Source organism: Trachypithecus francoisi, unplaced genomic scaffold (assembly GCF_009764315.1).
Source record: "Trachypithecus francoisi isolate TF-2019V2 unplaced genomic scaffold, Tfra_2.0 Lachesis_group1, whole genome shotgun sequence".
NCBI classification, from domain to species: domain Eukaryota; kingdom Metazoa; phylum Chordata; class Mammalia; order Primates; family Cercopithecidae; genus Trachypithecus; species Trachypithecus francoisi.
This window is the reverse complement of record NW_022681454.1, coordinates 8,748,706-8,773,806: the sequence shown is the minus strand read 5'-3', so window position 1 is coordinate 8,773,806 and position 25,101 is coordinate 8,748,706. Positions and strand designations below refer to the sequence as shown.

The 25,101-nt window shown below is 45.7% G+C and overlaps 1 protein-coding gene across 1 annotated transcript in view; it reads right to left on the bottom strand.

Moving 5' to 3' along the window:
- Window positions 1-5,522: 5,522 nt before the first annotated feature.
- Window positions 5,523-25,101, bottom strand: part of OTOP1 (otopetrin 1) — a 38,217-nt gene continuing 18,638 nt past the window's right edge. Inside the window, exons 3-6 of the mRNA XM_033215958.1 lie at window positions 23,444-23,502; window positions 20,106-20,236; window positions 14,824-15,755; window positions 5,523-6,474 (exon numbers count right to left, since the gene is read on the bottom strand). Coding sequence (XP_033071849.1) covers window positions 6,304-6,474; window positions 14,824-15,755; window positions 20,106-20,236; window positions 23,444-23,502 — 1,293 coding nt within the window. The 3' untranslated portion in view covers window positions 5,523-6,303. The remainder of the gene's footprint in view (window positions 6,475-14,823; window positions 15,756-20,105; window positions 20,237-23,443; window positions 23,503-25,101) is intronic.

Genomic DNA, 25,101 nt, shown 5'->3' with positions numbered 1-25,101 from the left:
GACAGACCAGGGTGCCCTGCAGGGAGTGGGTCCTAGTGGGTACAGTGAGGGAACGTCCTTTCTGAAACAGGCTGAGTCTTGGCTGGGAAGTGGTGACAGGCATCTCTGACACACTCTACAGGAACCCAGCGCAGCCAATGGAGTCCAATCAGCACACCCTGCGCCCAGCCCTTTGTTTGGTACCTTGAGGCCACTGTCCACGTGCCAGGTGCCCCCTCTGAAGTTTGCCCTGAAGTTCAGGGAAAGGCGCCGGCACCGCCTGCTAGTTGCACTCTCCCATAGCAGGGCTCACATTTTGGGAGAAAGAACCAGCTGTTAGCAGCTTTCATTCTTCACCATGTTAAGCAAAGTGCAGCATTTTATAAGTGGGTGAAAAGCCAGATGTTCTGTCAGCTGATTTGATTGTTCTGTACGCATATCCCTGAGGCATTGTTTAACGGATATTTTTACTGAGTTGACTTTCTTTATAAGATGATATGACTAATGAAGAGAAAAGGCAATGAAGTTCTTAAAACAGGCATGATGAACCAAATGCTGCCACTGACTACTTATGTACATGTGATCCAAAGGTTCCCTCTGTTCAAACAAAATAAGTGCTTACCTAACCAGGTCAACTGTGAGCTGGGACTTCACAGACAGGCGTGGAGGGAAGGGCTTCGTTAGCTGTATTAATCCCTGAGATCTTAACACTTGCATATTGCACATTCTGGTTCCTCTTCGGCAAATTGCTTTGGCATTAAGATAGTAAATTTTCTGGGGGGCGGAGCAAGATGGCCGAATAGGAACAGCTCCAGTCTCCAACTCCCAGCGCGAGCGACACAGAAGACTGGCGATTTCTGCATTTTCAACTGAGGTACTGGGGTCATCTCACTGGGGAGTGCCGGACAATCGGTGCTGGTCAGCTGCTGCAGCCCGACCAGCCAGAGCTGAAGCAGGGCGAGGCATTGCCTTACCTGGGAAGCGCAAGGGGGAAGGGAATCCCTTTTCCTAGCCAGGAGAACTGAGACACACAACACCTGGAAAATCGGGTAATTCCCACCCCAATACTGCACTTTAAGCAAACGGGTGCACCAGGAGATTATACCCACACCTGGCCGGGAGGGTCCCACGGCCACGGAGCCTCCCTCATTGCTAGTACAGCAGTCTGCAATCTAACCCAAAGGGCAGCAGCGAGGCTGGGGGAGGGGCGCCTGCCATTGCTGAGGCTTAAGTAGGTAAACAAAGCCGCTGGGAAGCTAGAACTGGGTGGAGCTCACAGCAGCTCAAGGAAACCTGCCTGTCTCTGTAGACTCCACCTCTGGGGACAAGGCACAGCTAAACAACAAAACGGGAAGCAGCAGAGGCCTGTGCAGACACGAACAACTCTGTCTGACAGCTTTGAAGAGAGCAGTAGATCTCCCAACACGGAGGTTGAGATCTGAGAAGGGACAGACTGCCTGCTCAAGTGGGTCCCTGACCCCTGAGTAGCCTAACTGGGAGACATCCCCCACTAGGGGCAGTCTGACACCCCACACCTCACAGGGTGGAGTACACCCCTGAGAGGAAGCTTCCAAAGTAAGAATCAGACAGGTACACTCGCTGTTCAGCAATATTCTATCTTCTGCAACCTCTGCTGCTGATACCCAGGCAAACAGGGTCTGGAGTGGACCTCAAGCAATCTCCAACAGACCTACAGCTGAGGGTCCTGACTGTTAGAAGGAAAACTATCAAACAGGAAGAACACCTATACCAAAACCCCATCAGTACGTCACCATCATCAAAGACCAGAGGCAGATAAAACCACGAAGATGGGGAAGAAAATTAATTCAAGATGGATTAGAGACTTAAATGTTAGACCTAATACCATAAAAACCCTAGAAGAAAACCTAGGTCGTACCATTCAGGACATAGGCATGGGCAAGGACTTCATATCTAAAACACCAAAAGCAATGGCAGCAAAAGCCAAAATTGACAAATGGGATCTAATTAAACTAAAGAGCTTCTGCACAGCAAAAGAAACTATCATCTGAGTGAACAGGCAACCTACAGAATGGGAGAAAATTTTTGCAATCTACTCATCTGAGAAAGGGCTAATATCCAGAATCTACAAAGAACTCAAACAAATTTACAAGAAAAAACAAACAACCCCATCAAAAAGTGGGCAAAGGATATGAACAGACATTTCTCAAAAGAAGACATTCATACAGCCAACAGACACATGAAAAAATGCTCATCATCACTGGCCATCAGAGAGATGCAAATCAAAACCACAATGAGATACCATCTCACACCAGTTAGAATGGCAATCATTAAAAAGTCAGGAAACAACAGGTGCTGGAGAGGATGTGGAGAAATAGGAACACTTTTACACTGTTGGTGGGATTGTAAACTAGTTCAACCATTATGGAAAACAGTATGGCGATTCCTCAAGGATCTAGAACTAGATGTACCATATGACCCAGCCATCCCACTACTGGGTATATACCCAAAGGATTATAAATCATGCTGCTATAAAGACACATGCACACGCATGTTTATTGCTGCATTATTCACAATAGCAAAGACTTGGAATCAACCCAAATGTCCATCTGTGACAGACTGGATTAAGAAAATGTGGCACATATACACCATGGAATATTATGCAGCCATAAAAAAGGATGAGTTTGCATCCTTTGTAGGGACATGGATGCAGCTGGAAACCATCATTCTTAGCAAACTATCACAAGAACAGAAAACCAAACACCGCATGTTCTCACTCATAGGTGGGAACTGAACAATGACATCACTTGGACTCGGGAAGGGGAACATCACACATCGGGGCCTATCATGGGGAGGGGGGAGGGGGGAGGGATTGCATTGGGAGTTATACCTGATATAAATGACGAATTGATGGGTGCTGACGAGTTGATGGGTGCAGCACACCAACATGGCACAAGTATACATATGTAACAAACCTGCACGTTATGCACATGTACCCTAGAACTTAAAGTATAATAATAATATAAAAAAAATAGTAAATTTTCCTTGCCACCTACCCTGGTTGAATCAGGATGCTTAATTACTTGGAGGTAAAAAGCACCTTCCTGAGTGCAGATTTCTGGGCCCTCCTCCAGACTGAATCCGCACTTCCAGCTTGAAGGGCTAGAATCCTAACAAGTTCCCCAGATGAGTCTCAGGCACACTAAAGCCAGAGCGTCGATGCCTGGGACCCAAAACAGGGAAGAAATAGCCACCCCTGAGGCTGCCTGTTGGGGATAAGAGATGCTCCATCCGTCTTTAGGTCCTTTCTTGGAAACGCTGAGCCCGGCCAGCCATGCAGGCTTTTCCAAGCTCCAATGCTGCCCTGTGTCCACAATAGCATCCCCACAGCCTGGATCCATCATTCCCAACATTATGATGGCTCCTTTGTCTCCTTGGCAGAGCCCAGAACCCACAGCTGAGGCCTCAGGGCTATTCTAATGTGCTTAGAATGGGGATAAAGGTAATGCCAACCAAAATGGGGAAACTGGTATTCCTGCTCAGTCACTGCTGAGTCAGCATAAATCACTCCAGAGCACAGTTTGTCACTGACCTCCAAGACTCAGTTACAAAGATGATCACCATAGCATTGTTTACAGTAGTACCAACAAAAAGGAACCACCTAAATGTCTCTAAATGTCCAACATCACGGTTTGAAAAACTAAGGAATGGTACATCCTTCCATGGAATGTACGTTAAAGCCACCCAAAATCATACTGCACATGGATACTGTACAATCACACTGCACAATGTCAAGGAAACTTGCTCAGGAGTCCATGGACTCCCAAGGAGATGCCTATCAAAGGGAGTTGGCACCCCCTGAGATGCTGGTGAAAGTGCAGATTTCCAGGCTCTCCTCCAGATTGAATCTGCACTTCTAGCTTGGAGGACAGGAATCCTAAGAAGTTCCCCAGATGAGTCTCAGGCACACTAAAGCCAGAGCGTCGATGCCTGGGACTCAAAATAGGGAAGAAGCATGCTGGTATATCAAGAGGAAAAAAGCAAGTTACATACAAATGCAGTATATATATAAAAACCACCCCCTTCATGTGGGTGTGAGTGTATGTGTACTTTTGAAAAAAAAATTATTGGCCGGGTGCGGTGACTCACGTCTGTAATCCCAGCACTTTGGGAGGCCAAGGTGGGTGGATCACCTGAGCTCAGGAGTTTGAGGCCAGCCTGGCCAACATGGTGAAATCCTGTCTGTACTAAAAATACAAAAATGAGCTGGGCATGGTGGCAGGCATCTGTAATCCCAGTTACTCCAGAGGCTGACACAGGAGAATCACTTGAACCCAGGAGGCGGAGGTTGCAGTGAGCCAAGATTGTGCCATTGCACTCCAGCCTGGGCGACAAGAGTGAAAGTCCATCTCAAAAAATAAAAAGTTTAAAATAAATAAATATATATATATATTATTTATGTATGTATTTATTTATTTATTTTTTTTTTAGCAATAGGATCTGGCTGTATCACCCAAGCTAGAATGCAGTGGCACGATCTTGGCTTACTACCCAGTCTCAAACTCTTGGGCTCAAGTGATCCTCTATACTCAGGCTCATGAGTAGCTGGGACTACAGGCATACCCCACCGCACCTGGGATTTTTTTGTTTTGTTTTTGTTTTTTGTACAGACTGGGTCTCACTATGTTTGTGTTCCCTGGCTGGTCTTAAACTCTTGGCCTCAAGCAATCCTTCCGTGTCAGCCTCCCAAAGTGTTGGGATTACAGGTGTGAGCCACCACGCCCAGCCTGTGTGTGTGTACTAATAGCTACCTAGATAACAAAACTTAACAGCAGTTACCTCTAGATTACCTCAGCACCATTGTCAATCAGCCTGATGCCTCTTTGGGGTGGGGCTGTCTTGTGAGTTGCAGGGTGTTAGCAGTATCCCTGGGCGCAGTAATATAACAATCAAAAATGTGTTTGGTAGCACAAAAGCACAACTACAGTTAAGAATAATTTATTGTATATTTCAGAGTAACTAATAGTGAAATTAGAATGTTCCTGACACAAAAAAAGATACATACTTGAGGGTAGGAATATCTCAACCACTCTGATTTGATTATTAGTTATTATATGTTTATATCAAAATATCACATGTACCCTATAAGTATGTACAAATATTATGTAGAATTTAGATTTACGTAAATTTTAATAAAAAATAAATATTAAAAAATATCTTAAGATATTGCTAAATGTCCCCTCAAGGAACAAGGTCCCCAGGTGGAGAACCGATTCTCTAGATGGGACATGTATAGATGATGTTTTCCTTTTTTTTTTAGTGCATATGCCTATTTTTTAGTTTTTTCTAAAATAAGTGTACTTAGTCATATAAAAACAAACTTTGTATCTATTATTGTCCTATTGCCTGCACTGTCTGAAAAAAAAACACACTCAGATGAAAAGATATTCACATTAATACTTACAGTAAGAAAATTATTTTTATTATTATTTTGAAATAACTATGGAAAAACTATACAAAGGCCTCCCAGATGTCAATATTCCTTAGGCACCTTTGAAATATTTATAATCTTAATCTTTGGACTAGACGTCCTAATTGTAATTCCATATCTTAAAGAAGCAATTCTAAATATAGGAAATGCTTCACAAATAGGGTTGATTTTTGCAGAGTTACTTATAAAAGCAAAAAGTTATAAACACTGTAAAACCAATCATAGGAAACTACGTTAATTAAGGTACATTCACTTGATAGACTATCGTACAGCATTAAAATGATATTTATAAAGAACTTATAACAATATGGGGCAAGGTTTACACCATATTGTTAAGCGGGAAAATAACTGAATACAAAATCAAATATGTTACATCACATTCAAAGGCATAATAATGACAACAAAAAGAATCTCATCAACATGGTCAGAAGAAATACACCAAGATATTAAAAGTAATTGTTAATTGAACAATGGCATCATAGGTGACTTTTTCACTCTACTTTCCTGAAATATCCAAATTTTTTACAATAAACATGTACGTGTTTACAGTGAAAGAGAGAACAGTGAAATTTCTTTTTAAAAATACTTGAAAATGATCACAAAAATGTGCCAACATTTCAGGTAAGAAATATCTTTTTATATTGGATAGATTCCAGCAACCTCATGGATTTTGATCTAACTTGTTTACATTCATCAGGGGTGATGAGCAGTTCCAGCCCACAGGAAGCACAATCTTTGCAGACAAAAGGTGGCCCTTCTCATATTTGTCAGGCAATATTTGTCCAACCTGGCTACTCCCAGGTGGCTCCAGTGAACTCTTATTAGCTCACTCCTCTGTCTCTTGTGGACCCAGACTATATGTTACAGTAGACCTCAAAGAGGGAGGCAGCTGCGTGCATTCGGTAGAAAATAGAAAAAGGCATGGCCAGGTTGACCACAATTATCCAGGGTTCAAAGCCAAAGACAATCTCCTCCAATCCGTTGTCATACTCGGGTCGACAGCCAAAGGCAGGAGGTATCCAAAGCTGCAAGAGAAGAGAAAATGGCCTGTGGTGGGGAGCGGCTTGCAAGCCACCACAGAGGCCCCACTCAAGTCCCAGGCCTCGTGGGAGCTGACCTGGATACATGGAGACTGAGTCGCCCCTGACAGAACAATAAGGGGACCTCGCGGCATTTCCCATCTCCACAGAAACCACCATATCTATGTCTGCCATGATCCTGCTCACTTCCTCACCCACCCTTCCCTGCAATCCCTCCCGAATGAGCGCTTTTTGAACCCATCTAACTCTCTCCATCCCTACAGCCCTCGCCCAGCCTCGGTTTCCTCATTTGTAAGATGGGAATTCTAACACGTGTCTGAGAGGGCTTAGATGAGAACTAAGATTGCAAAACTGAAAGCAGTGACTTTTGTTTGTGTTGCTCGTGGAACCTATACACTGTTCCCTGCTTCTCAGTCTCTTCTCTGTCCCAGTTCTCTCTCCTTCTGCCACCCCTTGAGTTGTCAGGCTCCTCACTCCCACTTCAGGCTGCACACTTCTTCAGCTTCCTCCACCCCCTGGCTGTGGCAGGCAGCCTCTAGGATGACCCTCAATGCTCCCCAGCCCCTGCAGCCACCCCCTTGTGGAGTCCCCACCCCTCGAGTGTGGGATGCACCTAACAAGTCACTTCCAACTCACAAAATATGGCAAAAGGCCCGGGAAGTCACTTCTGAAATTAAGTTGCAAAAGGACCTGCTATCCCTCTTGCTGGTGTTCTCCCGTAAGACAGTTGGCAGAGCTGCCATGCTGCAAAGCACCCTATGCGGCAAGGAGCCCAGGGAGCACTCCCACCAACAGCCAGCAAGGAACTCAGACCCTCAGTCCAACAAGCCACAGCTGAATCCTGCCAACAGTCACATGAGTAGATTTGGAAATAAATCCTCGGCCACCTCTCACAAAGTCAAGCCTTGAAATGAATGCAGTCCCAGCCAAAAGTTTCAGCCTGGGAATGGCCCTGTGCAGAGACACTCAGCTAAAACTAGTTGGAGAAACATAAGTCAGAGAAACTATGAAATCATAAATGTACATTGTTTTAAGTTGCTGAGTATTGGGGTGCTCTTTTCCATAGCAATAGGTAACTGAGACATAGAGCCTTCATTAGTATCACCATATAGAAAACTCCCTGGTATGTACAGCAGACCTCTGTATCCAGGGACCTGTGTCTGTGGATTCAACAAACCACGGATCAAAAATATTCAAAAAGTAGGCTGGGCACAGTGGCTCACACCTATAATCCCAGAACTTTGGGAGGCCGAGGGAGGTGGATCACCTGAGGTCAGGAGTTCAAGACGAGCCTGGCCAACATGGTGAAACCCTGTCTCTACTAAAAATACAAAAAATTAGCTGGGTGTGGTGGCACGTGCCTGTAATCCTAGCTACTCGGGAGGCTGAAGCAGGAGAATCCCTTGAACCCAGGAGGCGAAGCTTGCAGTGGGCCAGGATCGTGATGCTGCACTCCAGCCTGGGCAACACTGAGGCTCTGTCTCAAAAAATAAAGATAAATAAATTCAAAAATAATATGGTTGGTTGTGTCCGCACTGAATATGTACAAACTTTCTTCTTGTCCTTATTCTCTAAACAATACAGTATGACAACTACTTACATAGCATTTAAATTGTATTACGTATCCTAAGTAATCTAGAGATGTCTTAAAGTATACGGGAGGATGGGTAGGTTACATGCAAATACTACCCCATTTTATATAGGACTTGAGCATCTGTGCATTTGGGATCCACCACGGGGCCCTGGAACCAAGACCCCTCTCTTCTACTTTGTTTACTGGCTGCTGTGACTCTTAGGATCTCTCCTACCTGTTCGTCCGGTCCCTCCCAGTCTCCTTTGCTGTTTCTCCTTTGCTCTGCCTCTAAATGTTGGCCAGTGTCCAGGGCTCATTCCTGGGTCCCTTTCTATTCTCTATACACATGAGCCCTGGGGCTCTCTCCCAGTCCCTGGTTGTAAATACCAGTTATAGGCCTATGACTTCCGTCTAAAACTCCAGCCTGGACCACTCCCAAGAACCCCAAGCTCATAGTTTCCAGTGGCAACTTGAGTGTCTAAAACACATCTCAGACTCAACCTACCTTCCCCATTTCTCCATCTGATCAGCTACATCGTCCTCCCAGGTGGTCCATCGAGGTTCCAGGTGTCATCCTTATTTCCCTCCTACTCTCGTAACCACACCCCCTCCCATCCAGTCCATCAGTGCATCTCCACTGTGCACCTCCAAAGCAGTATCTTCAGCCCACCTGTGGCTCTCTCTCTCCACCTGTCCAGTCGGACTCTCTAACCTGGACCATGGCGGTGGCCCCCTGCCTGGTCGCCCAGCTCACACTAGGGCTCCACTCGGCCACCAGATTTACATTGTATGGAAATCAGATCCTGTCCCTACCTTGATTAAACCCCCAAAGTCTTCCCAAAAGGGGAACATCACACACCGGGACTATCATGGGGAGGGGGGAGGGGGGAGGGATTGCATTGGGAGTTATACCTGATGTAAATGACGAGTTGATTGGTGCTGACGAGTTGATGGGTGCAGCACACCAACATGGCACAAGTATACATATGTAACAAACCTGCACGTTATGCACATGTACCCTAGAACTTAAAGTATAATAAAAATAAAAATAAAAGCTACACTCCTGCATGGGGTGATAAAGCGCTCTGTTAGCTGATTTCTAACCACTGCCCATGCTTCTCCTTACTCACCCCACCCACCTGGCACACAGCCCTTCTTCCTGTTTCTCAAACCAGACCCGCTCACTCCCACCGGGGGTTTTATACCAGTCCTTGTTCCCTCTGCCCTGAACATGTGTGGCCAGCCCCTCCCTGTCTCACGTCACCCTTCAGCGAGGACTTCCCGCTAAGCTGGTCCATCTGATCTGCAGTGGCCACCCAAGAGCTGTTTCCCACACCCTCCTTTTCCACTTCTCTGCTTAATACGGGTACACTATAAGGTGTCTTTCTTGCTCAGTTGATGGTTTTGCCTGCTGTTGCCTGGTTTGTAAGCCCCGTAAGAGGAAGACCAGAGATCTTGGTCATTGCTGTACCCTCACCATTCATAGCAGTCCCTAGACCTCTGTAGGTACTTAAGGGACACCTTTTGAAGGAAGGGAGAGAGGAAGGGAGAGGGAGACAGGGGGGAGAAAGGAGAAGAAAGGAAGGCAGGAAAATGGGACCTCTTTTCTGAAATCCACATCTTTATGTCTGCTGTTCAGCTATCTGTAAATTCTTGTTACTTATCCTACTGAGAGGCGGCCTATGACCTCTTTCCTTGAATCTAGATGGACTCTGTCACTACATGACTAATAAAATATGGCAGAAGTGACACCATGCAGTTTCCAAGCCCAGGGCTTAGGAGACAAGCAGCTTCCAGTTCAATCTTTTGGAGGGTCGGCTCTGGGACCTTGAGCCACCAGGTACAGAGTCCGACAACCCTGAGACATCATGCTGGAGACCCAACTGTGGATACCCCAGTCAAGAGTCCCGCTGAGCCCAGCCTCCCAGCCACTCCCACCCAAGACACCAGACCACGGAGCTTCCTGCCAAGGCTTTACCAACTTCACTTGATACTGTGAGGAACAGAACTGCCCATCCAAGCCCTGCCATGAGTCACAATAAATGCCATGAGACAAAAACAGTCATGCATGTTGCTTTTGTCACACATTTGGGGTAGTTCATTGCATGGCAATAGAAAACCAAAATATCTGCCTATTGGGTTCATCCATTTGGATGCTGCAGAGGCACCTGAAACAGAACATGTCCATTACTTAACTCTGGTCCTTCCTTCCACACTGATCTCCACCCACCACTCCCAAGGTTGCCCCTCCTCCAGTGTCCCCGTCTCCAACATAGGATCACCATCTCCCCAGGAACTCAAGTGTGAAGGCAGGGGTCATGCTTGGCATCTGTCACCCTTCACGAGTTGCAACCTGGAGACCCTGGAGGGTGTTATGATGAGTAGTCACAAAAGGACTAATACTCCACGAATCCACTTATATGAGGCGTCTAGGAGTCAAATTCCTAGAGACTGAAAGAACAGTGGTTGTCAAGGGCTGGGGTGAATGAGGAGTTCATATATAATGGGGCAGAGTTTCAGTTTTGCCAGATGAGAATAACCTGGAAAAGGGCATTGGTGATGTTTGCACAACAATGTGAACGTGCTTTACTCAACTATACACTTGAAAGTGGGTGCAATGGGAAAGTTTATGTGGTATGGTTTTTACCACAATTAAAAATATAATAAAATAAGCATGAGTCAGATCCCATCACTCTCAGTGTAGACCCTTCCATGGTTTTCTCTTGCATTTAGGATCGAGTCTTGGCTCACAGGCCCTGTGTGGTCTCCCCTCTGCCCTCTGCTCCAGCCATGTCCAGTGAACCCTGCCTTGCCTTGCATCCGTCCCTTCCCCACACCTGTAGCTCTGCCCTGATAGTCTCTCACCCCAGCCCCATCCACACCCTTTCTTAGAAGAGGCCTTCCCTGACCCGTTTCCCACAGCACCCTGCCCTTCCCTGTCACCACACCCACCCTCTGTTGTCTCCAGTGCCACGGCTCCTGGAAATTTAACTAACATTTCCATCTCCGTCTCTGGAGTGGAGCCCACTCCACCTGGACATGCACGTCAGCACCTGCAGCTGGCGCCTCTGGACTGGCTCCTGATGCTAGAGAAGACAGCTCTTGCCCTCTGCCAGATGCCTTTGGCACCACCTGGGGTCAACCACAAGGTTTCAAAATGCCACCCAATGAGCCAGCATGGGCATCCTAAGACACCACCCTGTGATGATTTCCATCCTCTGGTTCAATCCCCCAGAACCCAACCAGTGCCTGGGGGCATCATGGGCCAAGCACAGGGAGGAAGAAATGAAGCCCACCCTTTTCCTTGGACTGGGCCCTGGGTCTGGCCTTCCGGTCCTGACAGACCATCAGTTGCCACTTGATTCTGGTATTTCAGACAGTGCTATCTTTCTTCAAGTGGGTCCAAAAATGCAAGCCAAGTATTTCACCCAGTGGTCAACGAAAAAGGCAACCAGGGAAAAATAACTTTTCAGAACTCAGTTTTAAAAAGATATATCAGGCCAGGAGTGATGGCTCACGCCTGTAATCCCATCACTTTGGGAGGCCTAGGCAGGCAGATCACCTGAGGTCAGGAGTTCAAGACCACCTTTTGACCAACCTAGTGAAACCCTGTCTCTACTAAAAATACAAAACTTAGCTGGGCATGGTCAGTGCATCCCTGTAGCTCCACCTCCTTGGGAGGCTGAGGCAGGAGAATCACTTGAACCCAGGAGGCGGAGGCTGCAGTGAGCCAAGATCATGCCATTGCACTACGGCCTGGGCAACAGAGCAAGACTCCATCTCAAAATAAATGTATATTAATATTAATCACAGGATATGTACAAAAAGCATATGCTTGAGGATTCTAGAACTAGCTCTGACTTTACAAGAATTTGCATTTTGGAATATGCACCTCAAAAAGCTGCAGCCGACTAGTATCTATCTCTCTTGTTAACTCTTTAAATTCTTGGTTCACTGCTGTGCCCCTGACATAGTCCCTGGCATACAGCAGGTGCCTGGCAAATGTCTATTAGATGGAGAAGAGAGTCTGCCTGCAGCCAAACTCTTCTTGACCTTCCCCCTTCAAACCCCTCCTCACTGCCTAGCGAGCTGAAGGAACCTGGGTGATCCAAGGCTAGGGTGGATCAGGTTTGCTTGGCAGACACACATCCATTCTGACTTCAGAAGGGACCTTCCCAACTTTGCATTCTTAGGGCTATATCAAAAGTTGCAGGCCTTGTATGCACCACCTGAAATTCAGGGGAGGAAGCTCAAAAGCTTCTGAGCTTCTGGGGCAACAGAGAGCAGGCTTGATAATGGAGGCTGGTAGCAGAGAGCTGACTTCACCCGGAGTGATGGGCAGGCACCTCTGTGGACTGGGGCATTCCCCTCCAGCCACCAGTCACCATCACTGCAGAGACTCAAGCGGTGGCAAAGGCTGCTTCCCCCTCCTTCTCACCAACCCCCACCATCCTTCCTTTATGTGTCTTTAAAAAAATCCCAACAGCACACAATGCTTATTTCTTTTTCTTCTCTCCATCCCTCTGTCACTGCGCTGGTTCAAGCTCCTCCCCTTCCTGCCTGGGCTGTTGTAGGGCTTTCTTTCCCAGTCTTTCTGCTTCTGGCCCTATCTGTCTCCATCCTTGCTACACACAGCTGCTGGGAGGATCATTCCAAAACACAAATCTGAGAGAATTCTCCCTTACCCTCAGCATAAAGACCAGACTCCAGCCAGGCCTAGGAAGCCCTGCTCAAGCCAGAGTCCACCTAGCTGGGCCCTCTCTCCTATTTCCCATTCTGCGGCTCTGCTTGACACACGTGGAATTTATGCCAAACTACTTGGTGCTCCCAGAACGTGCCATGGTGTCTTTGCTTCTGTGTCTTCACATATTGTGTGCCTCTGCCTGAAATGCTTTTCCCTGCCTTGATCACCTGGCAAACTTCCAGCCATTCCTTGCTGATGCAGACAAGATTGGGTGAGTGACTGTACACCTTCCTCTCCCTTGCTACCTTCCATCAGAGAAGCTGGAAAGCAAACCATTCATTTCTCCAGCCTCCCTTGCAGCGAGGGGTGCCCACGTGAGACACACAGCTCTTCCCCGCTGCTTTCTGTCTTGAACCTAGATGTGATGCCTGGTGCAGCTACAGCCATCTCATGACCATGTGGCAACAAGCGCCACACCACCCAAGTGACAAAATGAACAGCGCCTGGATGCCTGAAGACTTGGTTCAGCTGCCAGGCCAACCCCAAGCAGCCAACCTCTGGAATTCTCATGAGACAATTAAACATTGTTAAGACTGAAGACACTGAATAAAATTGCCTATCACTTGCAACCAAAAGCATTCCTGATTGACACTGGACCTCACCTCAAGCACCCACTACTCACTGAAGTCCTTCTGGATCCCTGCTCCTAGTACAACTTGCACAAGCCCCTCTCAGCACTTGTCCTGCTCACTGTATTAGATTTTCTCATTGTCTCCCTCCCCCGTTATACTGAGACCTTTTAGAGAAAAGAGACTGAATCTTTCCACTTTAATCTTTAGTACCCAGCCCAGCCCCTAGCATGCAGCAAGTCTTCAGTAGGTAGATTCGTAGAATATAGGTCTACTTTCCAGGTTTATATTTTAATTTTGTACTTACAGTATTTTTATTACAAGCTGCCTCCATTCCTTATTTTAAAAAAGCAAGAGAAACCTAGATGTCCATTAGTAATGGACTGGATAAAGAAAATGTATTATGGCAGGGTACAGTGGTTCACATCTGTAATCCCAGTACTTTGGGAGGCTGAGGCAGGAGGATTGTTTGAGCCCAGGAGTTCAAGAGAAGCCTGGGCAGCACAGTGAGAACCTATCTCTACAAAAAAAAAAAAAAGTTTTGGCCAGGCGTGGTGGCTCACACCTGTAATCCCAGCACTTTGGGAGGCCGAGGTAAGCAGATCACTTGAGGTCAAGAGTTCAAAACCAGCCTGGCCAACATGGTGAAACCCCATCTCTACTAAAAATATTTTCAAAAACTAGCCAGGTGTGGTGGCTGGTGCCTGTAATCCCAGCTACTCTGGAGGCTGAGGCAGGAGAATCACTTCAACTCGGGAGGCAGAGGTTGCAATGAGCCAAGATCACGCCATTGCACCATAGCCTGGGCAACAAGAGTGAAACTCTGTCTCAAAAAAAAGAAAAAAAGTTTTTTTAAATTTGCCAGGTGTGGTGGCACATGCCTGTGGTCCTAGCTACTCAGGAGGCTGAGATGGGAGGATTGCTTGAGCACAGCAGGTTGAGGCTACAGTGAGCCGTGATCATGCCACTGCACTCCAGCCTGGGTAATAGGGTGCGATCCTGTCTCAATAAATAAATAAATAGAAAATGTGGTAGCTATACACCATGGAATATTATGCAGCCTTAAAAAAGAATGAAATCACATTATTAGCAGCAACCTGGATGGAACTGGAGTCCTTATCCTAAGTGAATTAACCCAGGAACAGAAAACCAAATACCACGTGTCCTCTCTCACAAGTGGGAGCTAAACATTGGGTACTCATGAACACAAAGATATGAACAATAGACACTACTAGGCACTAGTAGAGGGGAGAGGTCAGAAGTGGGGTGCAGGCTGAAAAACTACCTGTCGGGTACTATGCTCATTACCTGGGTGACGGGATTATTTGCTCACCAAACCTCAGTGACACGCAATTTACCCAGGTAACAAACCTGATGTGTACCCCTTGAACCTAAAATGAAAATTTAAAGTAAAATTAAAAGAATAAGAATAAGTTGGTGCAGATTACCGAAATATTGCAGAGGAACAAGAAGGCTGCAATATTCCTCAGGACTTTTCTCTTGGTGTTGCCCTGTAAGAAACGGGGAAGGCGGACTGGGCTTGGGCTCCCTCCCCAGCTGCTCTCCTCCTGCTTCTCCTCCTCCTTTCCACAGCCTTCTCTCATGCACACATTTCCTTTGGCTGCTGGTGGCAGGTCCCTGCCCCGGGGAGCCACATCTCCGGCCACACCTCCACTCTTGAGGCAGGAAGAAGCAAGGGGCTTGCCATTGCAGACTGTGACCACCCGAAGGGTTCGGATGTCCTCAGAGAGTTTTTCAGGCTCTCGGTGAATGGATTCGATGATGAAGAGGTTCTGGATGTACTTCTCCACCATCACCAGGATGGAGTAAGGCAGGTTGTACCAGGTGTAGCGGGGGTGGTCCTTGGCACAGAGGATGGCCAAAATTGAGCCCCAGGAGATAAGCCAGGAGCCCGAGGCGGTCCCCACCAAGAGGTCTGAGTCCAGTTTGCGGGCCGGATTTTTGGACTCGTCCAGTGATTTCTCCTCTATCCTGTAAATCCAGATTCCAGCCAGCCCCGCAGCCCCCATAAGCATCAGCAGGGTGATGGCATACAGGTAGAACATGATGAGCGCCGACTCGCTCTTGGTCTTGGAGCGCCCAATATGAATCAGGTACACCACCACCACAGCAATGGTGGCGGCCAGTGCAGTCAGGCCCAGGACTGCGCCCACCGTGACCCCATCAGACTTGAACTGCATCTTCTGGTGCTGATGGCTGTCAACTTTGCGCCCGATGTTCTTCCACAGGACGTAGAGCATTGTGGAGGCCAGGATCTGATACTCTATGTTGAAGGGGTAGAGGTAGTAGATCCCGTGGGAGATGGCAGTGCAGAGAGTTGGGGGTGTGCAGTTACACTGCGGTGTGTGGTCATCTAAAACTAGGGGAGACAGGTACATCACACAGGAGGGCGATTAGCATGTGCAAGGGGAAGCAGAAAAGCACAGAAAACCGTTTCCACCGTGGATTCAGGCTTGGATCTTCCCACTGGATTACAAGCTGTATCATGTCATGGCTTATTATCACGTTTAATGTCATGGCTAAGTTGATAGCCCTGAGTATCCCCAAAGCTTATGCATTACCTAAATCGCATTTATTTTGTGGGTTGCCAAAGAGGATAGAGAAGATGACTCTATTGTTGTAAAAAATAGATATGTAGATGATAGATAGATGGATAGACAGACACACAGATGGGAAAAATCTGGAAGGACACAAACTAAAATCTTAACAATGGTTATCTCTGGGTGGAAAAATGACAGATGATTTTTAATGTCTTCCAGATTTTGCTTCCCTGTATTTTCTAAATTTTCTCTGTGAAGATGATTTACACGTGTGATTTTTAAAAATTAATTTTTAAAAATACTTTCTGGAGAAATTGCCCCTTTTAATTAGCAAAAGATATGCCTCTTAAGACTCCAGTGCTAGCAAGCATGCAGGAGACAGGCGCTCTCCAGCATCAGTGCGGGCAAAGCAAATGGGCACCACCTTCTGGAAGAGAAGCTGACTGCGGTATGGAGGGCCCTGTCGTCACAGGAGGGCAGATGCTGCAAGTAAATGACGAAATGGGTCACCAAAGCCCTAAAGGCAATGCAGTCTCTGACCCATAATTCCATTCTTCCCATTCTACCCTTCTACTCAAAGGGACGAATAAAAAAATATAATCGAAGAGTCAGGTAAGGCCGGGCGCGGTCACTCAGCCCTGTAGTCTCAGCACTTTGGGAGGCCAAGGCAGGACGATCATTTGAGGTCAGGAGTTCAAGACCAGCCTGGCCAACATGGCAAAACCTCGTCTCTACTAAAAATACAAAAATTAGCCAGGCGTGGTGGCAAGCCTCTAATACCAGCTACTCGGGAGGCTGAGGCAGAAGAATCGCTTGAACTTGGGAGGCAGAGGTTGCAGTGAGCTGAGATTGCGCCACTGCACTCCAGCCTAGGTGACAGAACGAAACTCAGTCTCAAAAAATAATTTTTTTTTTAAAAAAGGTCAGGTAAAATTATGTATGTGTATGTATGTGTGTGTGTGTGTGTGTGTGTGTGAGAGAGAGAGAGAGAGAGAGAGAGAGGGAGAGAGAGAGAGAAGAGAGAGACAGAGAGAAACAGCTCAATTTCCAACAATTTAGAAATTGTTAAGTAAATTTTAGTATATCCCAACAATGAGATAGTAGGCAACCACTGTACATTATAATTAAGATGTGCTTTATGGTTTTTTGGTATTTTGGGGGGGGGTTGTTTGTTTGTTTTGAGACAGAGTCTCCTGTTGCTCAGGCTGGAATGCTGTGGCACAATCTTGGCTCACTGCAACCTCAGCCTTCTGTGCTCAAGCATCCTCCCACCTCAGCCTGCTGAGTAGCTGGGACCACAGGCCAGTGCCACCACACCTGGCTAATTTTTATATTTTTTGTAGAGACAGGGTTCTGCCATGTTGGCCAGGGTGGTCTGGAACTCCTGAGCTCATGCCATCCACCCACCTCAGCCTCCCAAAGTGCTGAGATTAAAGGCATGAGCCACCACACCCGGCCAAGATGTGTTCGAATATTAAGAAAGTAATCCCGTTTCAAGGAAAATGGAAAGAAGTAAGAACAAACCGTATATCTATTTTTTTTAATGCAAGTCACAACCCAGTACCAGGCTGTAAAATCAGGTAGCAACCAACTTTTTTGTAGCAGAAGTAATTTTCAGTGGACTAGAATAGCATAGAATGGAGTGGAATCAACTACCATAAAATTTGGGAGCGTCTCTGACATAGTAAAAGTAAGTATTATTTCATCACCCATACACACATAGGTGTGTGCGTGTTTGGGTTACAGTGTAAAATCTGTCTCTTATTGTAGGTTGCAATAAAAAAAATCAAACATATAGTATAAAATCAACTATAAATATGTGACACACTACAAAAAAATAACCCAACATTCACAGCATTTACTGCATTTCTGGATAAGTGTTGTGGATTTTTTTTTTTCCTTCACACTTTGTCATTGTTTTAGTTTGTGATATGTATATATTACTTATAAAATCTGAGAAAAGCTATATCGTAGCATTAGTTTTACATTCACAGAACACTATGTAATTTTCTTTTTCTTTTTCTTTTTTTCTTTTTCTTTTTTTTTTTTTTTTTTTTTCTTTTTTTTTTTTTTTTTTTTTGATACAGAGTCTCCCTCTGTTGCCCAGGCTGGAGTGCAGTGGCACAAACACAGCTGACTGCAGCCTTGACTTCCTGGGCTCAAGTGATCCTCCTGCATCAGCCTCCCATGTAGCTATAGCTGGGACCACAAGCCCATGCCACCATGCCTGGCTTTTTTTTTTTTTTTTTTCAGAGATGGGGTCTCCCTTTGTTGCCCAGGCTGGTCTCAAATTCCTAGGCTGAAGGGATGATCCTGCCTTGGGATTACAAAGGGCTTAGATTACAGGTGTGAGCCGCTGCCCCCGGTAATAATCTTCAATCTGTACAGGGCTTCCCTAGCACTTACAATTCAATACGACATTATGCAGAAGACAAGGGAAGAAATCAGGAGGAAAAGTTCAGAGTAACAGAATGTTAGAGTTGACAGAGTTCTTTTTTAGAAAATTAATCCAACCTCATCTTTCACAGAGGGCCTTGAAGCCAGATTGCTAAGATTCAAATCATGACTCGATCACTTGTTCACTGTGTTACCCTAGGCTAACTTCTCCGTGGCTTGATGGCTTCATCCATATAATGAGGTTAATATTGTCTACCTGAGGCCAGGCGTGGTGACTCACGCCTGTGAACCCAACATTTTGAGAGGCCAAGGCAGGTGGATCACAAGGTCAGGAATTCGAGACCAGCCTGGCCAACATAGCTAAACCCTGTCTCTACTAAAAATACAAAAATTAGCCGGGTGTGGTGGCACACACCTGTAGTCCCAGCTACTCAGGAAACTGAGGCAGGAGAATCGCTTGAACCTGGGAGGCAGAGGTTGCAGTGAGCCAAGGTCGTGCCACCGTACTCCAGCTTAGGTGACAGAGTGAGACTCTGTCTCAAAACAAAACAAAACAAAACAAAAAAACACATATATATAGCCTACCAGAGAGTGTGGGGGCACAAATTAAATGACATGTGTAAATTTCCAAGAACAGTGGCAGGCACTCAGCAAATGCTTAATAAAAGTTTACTTTTGTTATTGTTGCCATTGCTGCTACTGATATTGATACCAAGGAGGACATGAGGCCCAAATACCAAGAGTAGCTGCTGGTTGGGGGTGGTGATTTCATTGTCTCCACCCCACTGATGACGAAACAGGTTCAAAGTGGTTCTCCAGGACAGGCTGGGTGTACACAGCTGGCACAGACTCACCGCACATTAAAGCCAGAAGGGATCTTTGCAAGTGCATGATTTGGATACCCTCACTTTACAAATGAGAAAAGGGAGGCTCAGAGAGATTAAATGTCCTTCCAAAGGTCACACAGCTCGCACATGATGGGAACAAACCTGAGACACCCAGTTCCCTGCCCCACATTCCCCTCAGCCTGAATGTTCTAATATAGGAGTGACATATTGTAAATGCTAAAGGATTTTAGAAGAAAATATAAAGATTGTGGGGGAGGGATAGCATTAGGAGATATACCTAATGCAAATGATGAGTTAATGGGTGCAGCACTCCAACATGGTACATGTATACATATGTAACAAACCTGCACATTGTGCACATGTACCCTAGAACTTAAAGTATAATTAAATACATATATATATATATATATATATAAAGATTAACCCAACAGGCTCTCAAATGGGAACAAGGTGGAACAGACATGAGCTAGAATTATAAGCCAAGTACAGCTAAATTAAAACTTTAAATGAACTACAGCCTATTAACCACAACCTACCATTAGACTTCTATGAATTTTTAAAAGCCATACTTTCACTAGAAGGAACTGGTAATAGAGGTTTAATTAAAAACACAAGCAGAAGCAACCATCAATCTTCTCTAGCTGAAAACAAAGACAGTTATTTCTGCAGCAAACTGGACCATGAGGAATGGCCATCAGAATGATCACTGTCGGTCTCACAAGTCCCTGAGTCATGGAAGAAACCTTTAATTACACATCACGTATGAGAGATTCAGGTTTTGGAAGATTTTCAACAACAGGGGGCTGTCTGGCTGATGCTGAGTTGGGTGGCCCTGCAGTTCTTTGGAACCTGCACTGTGGACTCTGCAGGTTTCCAAGATATTCCAACATGGCCGAAGGGCCACTCACCTCTCTCACCACTCACCTGTTGTTATGTTCCCAAAGCCCAGAGTGATGAGCCGTTCCTTGTGCTCATTGAGTTGGTGCTTGGACTCATTGAGGACGCCGTTGGCCCACAGAAGCAGGTTGGTGAACACTGAGTGGATCACCCCAAACCTGAAAAACACAAGGACTCAGTTCTCAAGCAGCCCTGGGAGAGCCTCAAGCAGCCCTGGGAGAGCCTCAAGCAGCCCTGAGAGAGCCTCAAGCAGCCCTAGGAGAGCCTCAAGCCCCATGGACTGAGACAGACGTGTGCACACAAATACACGGCTCCTTCTCAGCCATGATTCTGGTTTCACCTAGCAGCTCAGACTCTGAATGGGCCCCCTGCCTGGCTGGGTGGGGTAGATCCATGGAACCTTCCAAAACCACAGATTCTTGGCATTCAGCCTTAGTCTTGAACGTGCCAGTACTCAACTCAATGCCTATAGGACATCAAAGAAGCTGGGTCTTAGAAGCAGAGCCAGAGGGATGAAAATTTACTGAAAGCAGAAAACCCACCACACCACACCCCAAATCTTTTTCCCAGAAGAGAAGAGGAGAGGAGAGAACAATGAGGGAAAGATGAAAGAGTACCATTGGAAATCTGGAGAGCGGGTCCACCCTTACTGCTGATTGGCCAGCCCCAACCATCATCCACCCCTCTACCACGCCACCTACTTCTAAGGACACTGAAACAAGCCAGAGACTCCTTGGCAGCCAGGCATGGCCATTCTGGCCAGTGAGATGTGAGCTTTAGTCTACTGGGCACTACTGAAAAGCTTTTGCTTTCCTGACAAAAGAAACAAGAATAAGAAAAGTCTGCTATGGTCCCTTTCTCCTTTTTATCTAGCCTTGAATGTCGACATGAAGGCTGGAGCTGTGGCAGCCATCTTATGACCATGAGACAGCCAGCTTGGGCTAAAGCTGCAGCCCACTGAGGATGGCAGAGTGGAAATCTAGAAAGAGCCTGCTCGGTAATGACATTGTTGAGCTGCGGGAGATCCAGATAGGCTCAAGGATGAGCCCATGGTCACACATGGAGTAAGCAGCCACATGGGGGTTTGCCGAGACGGTAAGCAGCAGAGCTCTTCTAGTCTGATTCCAGAGTCCTGCCCTTGGCTCTGTGCCATGCTGCCTCCTACAGCAGAAGATAGAAAAGAGAACTAAGTGGAAGGTAGACACTGGACTCTGGGTAGCAGGCGAGAGACCCATGGGAAATGTGGTCCCCATAGGGTCACTGATTTCTTCAAATACTCCAAAGTCTTCCTACACCTGCAGGCTTAAGGTGTATTCACACTGGTAGCTTTCAGAGTACTTAGCAATGTGCCTTGCAGGTAGCAGGTGCCGCAAACACTGGTGATTTGAGAGAGGGATTCTTTAAAACTTTCTGTGGAATTGATCCCTCCTAAATTGGAAAGCAGAGGCCCACAGGAAGCATGATTCCGGTTTCACCTGGCAGCTCAGGCTCTGGGTGGGTCCCCTGCCTGGCTGGGAGGGGCAGATCCATGGAACCTTCCAAAACCACAGAGTCTTGGCATTCAGCCTTAGTCTTGAACTTGACAGTACTCAACTCAATGCCTATAGGACATCAAAGAAGCTGGGTCTTGGAAGCAGAGCTAGAGGGATGAAAATTTACTAAAAGGAGACAAACAAAGAGACCCCTCAACCATGATCTGCCCATGGGAAAAATGGTGCAACTGCGTCCTCAACCTTGACCCTGCCTCTTCTCTCAGTTTTAACCTCAGCTGATCTCTTTGGGACTCTCACGGGAAACTGCAGGCAAAACCTTGCCTCATTTGAATCCTGGCTTCCTTTGGCATAATGTCCAAGCACAACTGGAGAAGGAAACAGAATCCCAGGGTTTCTGAGTCAGGTGTTTGCCAATCTGTTTGCCCCTTGCGCTTGCCCAGTTGCTGTAGATCATGGCCAGCCTTCCCCAAAGTATCTGGGAAGCATTCTATAGAGCCTTTGACAAACGCAGACAATGCTGTTTGCCTCATACTGGCTGGCTTTTCTTTTACTCATAATGCACACAGCTCCCCTTTCTTCTCTCCTTTTTCCTGGTCCAAATGGCACTATCCAGTCCCAGGCCCATGGAACTCAAGGAGGTAGCACTGTTGCCACGCATGGCTGTAAGCTGTTCTGCCATACAAGCTCCCTGCAAGCTGGCAGCCTCCTGTTGGCTTGATCTGGAAATGGTCCACAAACCAAGGGCAGGTGTCATTTTCCCATGCCAGGCTGCCTTTCTCATCACTGGATTTGACAATCCCAGACTACTGTAAACGGAAGGCTCTCATCAGCCATTTCTAATCTCAGTGTATGTTTCCTTCATCTGTGTGTGTGCGCATGGTGCTTTCTTACATGGTAACAACACCTTGCAGTTAGGAGATTCACTCCATTACCCTGTCGATTCTTTCCTTCCATCCTCACAATCCCCTGGGAGGGTGGTGGGTGGACCTAGTAACAGATCCTACACTTGCTGAGTGCCTGTTACATAGTGCTTTACATCAATTCCTTCATTCAGTCCTTGAGGCAGGCTACGTTATTTTCTCTGAAAGAAACCAATAGATTCTTCTCCACGATACTGAAGATTGTCAAGCGGCAGAAGGTTAAAAACGCAGGGGACATTGCCTCTCCCTGTGCCTGCCTGATGGCAGGATGGCGATTCACAAAAACAAAAGATCTTGCTACCTCCCCTTCCTTTCCTGCATACAGACAGAGATGTGAGTTTTGTTCTTACTGGGGATAGCTCTGGGCTCTTACCAGCTCAGAAATGAGGTCAGCAGAGATAGGAGGATCTGGGAGCAAACTTGGCTTGGTCTTGTCCTTGTAAGATTTATGGCTCCTCGTTAAAATACTATCTAAGCAAGGCCCCCAAACCACTGCCTTAACAGAAATTTGTTAGAACTGAGGTTCCTCCCACATTATGGGCACACGGCAAGTGTCAATAAACTCCTGTTAGTTTTTATCTTTTTAATCCGACCTTTGTTTTCAGGACAGCATCTCAACTGAGAATTTATGAGGGTTAAAAAAAGAAATTACATTTTCTTCCCTTCATCTCCATTTCATAGAGGAGGAAACTGAGGGTCATAAGGGAAAAGTGTCTAAGATACAGACTCAAATTCGAACTTCAAGCCCACTTCATGCTACTTCTGGACCTGTCCCATGGAGAAGCCAAAAGCAGAAATCCTCTTCTCTCTGCCGTAAGTGGGGGCTTAGCTTTCAGGACTGAGTGGAGAGTTGGTCTGTTTTTATAATCAAAGCGAGATGGCAGTGACGAGTTTTGATAATTCTAAATGAATGCCAAATTCAATATATAAAGCAATTACCCACAATGTTTACCTTTCCAGTGTTTTGAAAGACTGGATAATATCCTTTGCATGCCCCCAAAGAAAATATACCTAGATGGAAATAAAGAAAGAAAAGAAAAATCGGTGATACACTCATCATTACACTTGCAAACTTGAGAAGCTATAAAACTCAAAGAAAAGGTATGAGAAAATGCTGGGACATCAGTGACCTCCTGCTCCATCTTAGGTGGCAGTGCCACTCCCCAGTGGGGACAATGATCCAGGACTACTGTGCAGAAAGATAAAGCGAGGCCTCTTGGTTCAGGAAGAAATGCTGCTGCAATGCATTAAGGATGTCTTCTGTGTCTTCTGTGAGATGGGGTGATTGATTTAGGATGTCTGCTGTGGGACAGGGTATGGAAGTAGTAGCCTGTCTGACATTAATCCTATAACTGGTTTATATCACATATTAGTTTTCATCCAAGAAATATTCACTGTACAGTTACTGTGTGCCAGTGGCCAGAAAGGAAATGTTGAGAGCTTTAAATGAATAATGAAATTGATTTGGGCTGGTTTTTTATTTCAGTCTATTACATATGCTAAGCAGTCTCCCAATTATGCAGTCACTAGCAGCAATACAGGGAAGGGATTGAAATCATGGATTCTATATAGTAACAGACCTGTGAAAATCCTGACTTCCTCACTGAATAACCCATGGCCTTGGACAAGTCAGGGAACCTTGCTGAATCTGTTTTCCCATCTTTGAAATGGGGATGATAGGAACTTACCCTAGAGGGTGTTGTGAGCAATTAAATGAAATGATCCATGTCAATCACTTAGACTAGCACCTGAAGAAGCGTGTATGTTTTCAATAATATTCTCCACTGTTAACTCACTAATTCACTGACATTGTCTGAGCTCCTCCTATATACCAGGCATTATTTGGGCTTCTAAAATGCTTTGGGCTTTATTTTAGAGATAAACACATATTGAGCACCTACTGCATGCCAAACACTGCTAGGCATTTTATAAATGTCTCATTTAATCTTCATTTTCTAATTAAGAGTCACAAAAATAAAATCAGACAGTATAAAATAAAACAAATATCCACGTATCACCTCTTTCACATTCTTTTACCTAAGATTTACCGTCTTACTCAGGAAAACACACGCAGGGCATTAACTGTCTTGAAACATCCAGTAATAAAAACAGACAGCAGTGACTCCTCGTTAACACATTCAGCCCAATAATAGGGAAACAGTTAAGTAAATTAGCAATTATCAATGATTTAAAATTAGACAGTCATTTAATTGATGCTTTTTATAAAAACTACCTACCAACATTGAAACCTTTTTTTAGTGAAAAACTTGTAATAGAAAATTCTACACCCACAAACTTTGAGAAGAATGTACACTTTAAGTACAAGGAATGGAGGAAATACATAAAAACAATAGCGAATGCTGGTTGCAGTTGATTTGCTTACAGGTGCATTTTTATTATCTTTTCCACTTTTTCTCAGTGATGTTACATTATATTTTAAAAATAAATGCTTTTTGCTTTTTTTTTTAGAATTACCATATGATCCAGCAATACCACTTCTGGAAATATATACATATATATATATATGTATATATCTCCAAAAGAAGTGAAAGCAAGTTCTCACAAAGAGAATTTGGCCACCCATGTTCATAGCAGCATTATTCACAATAG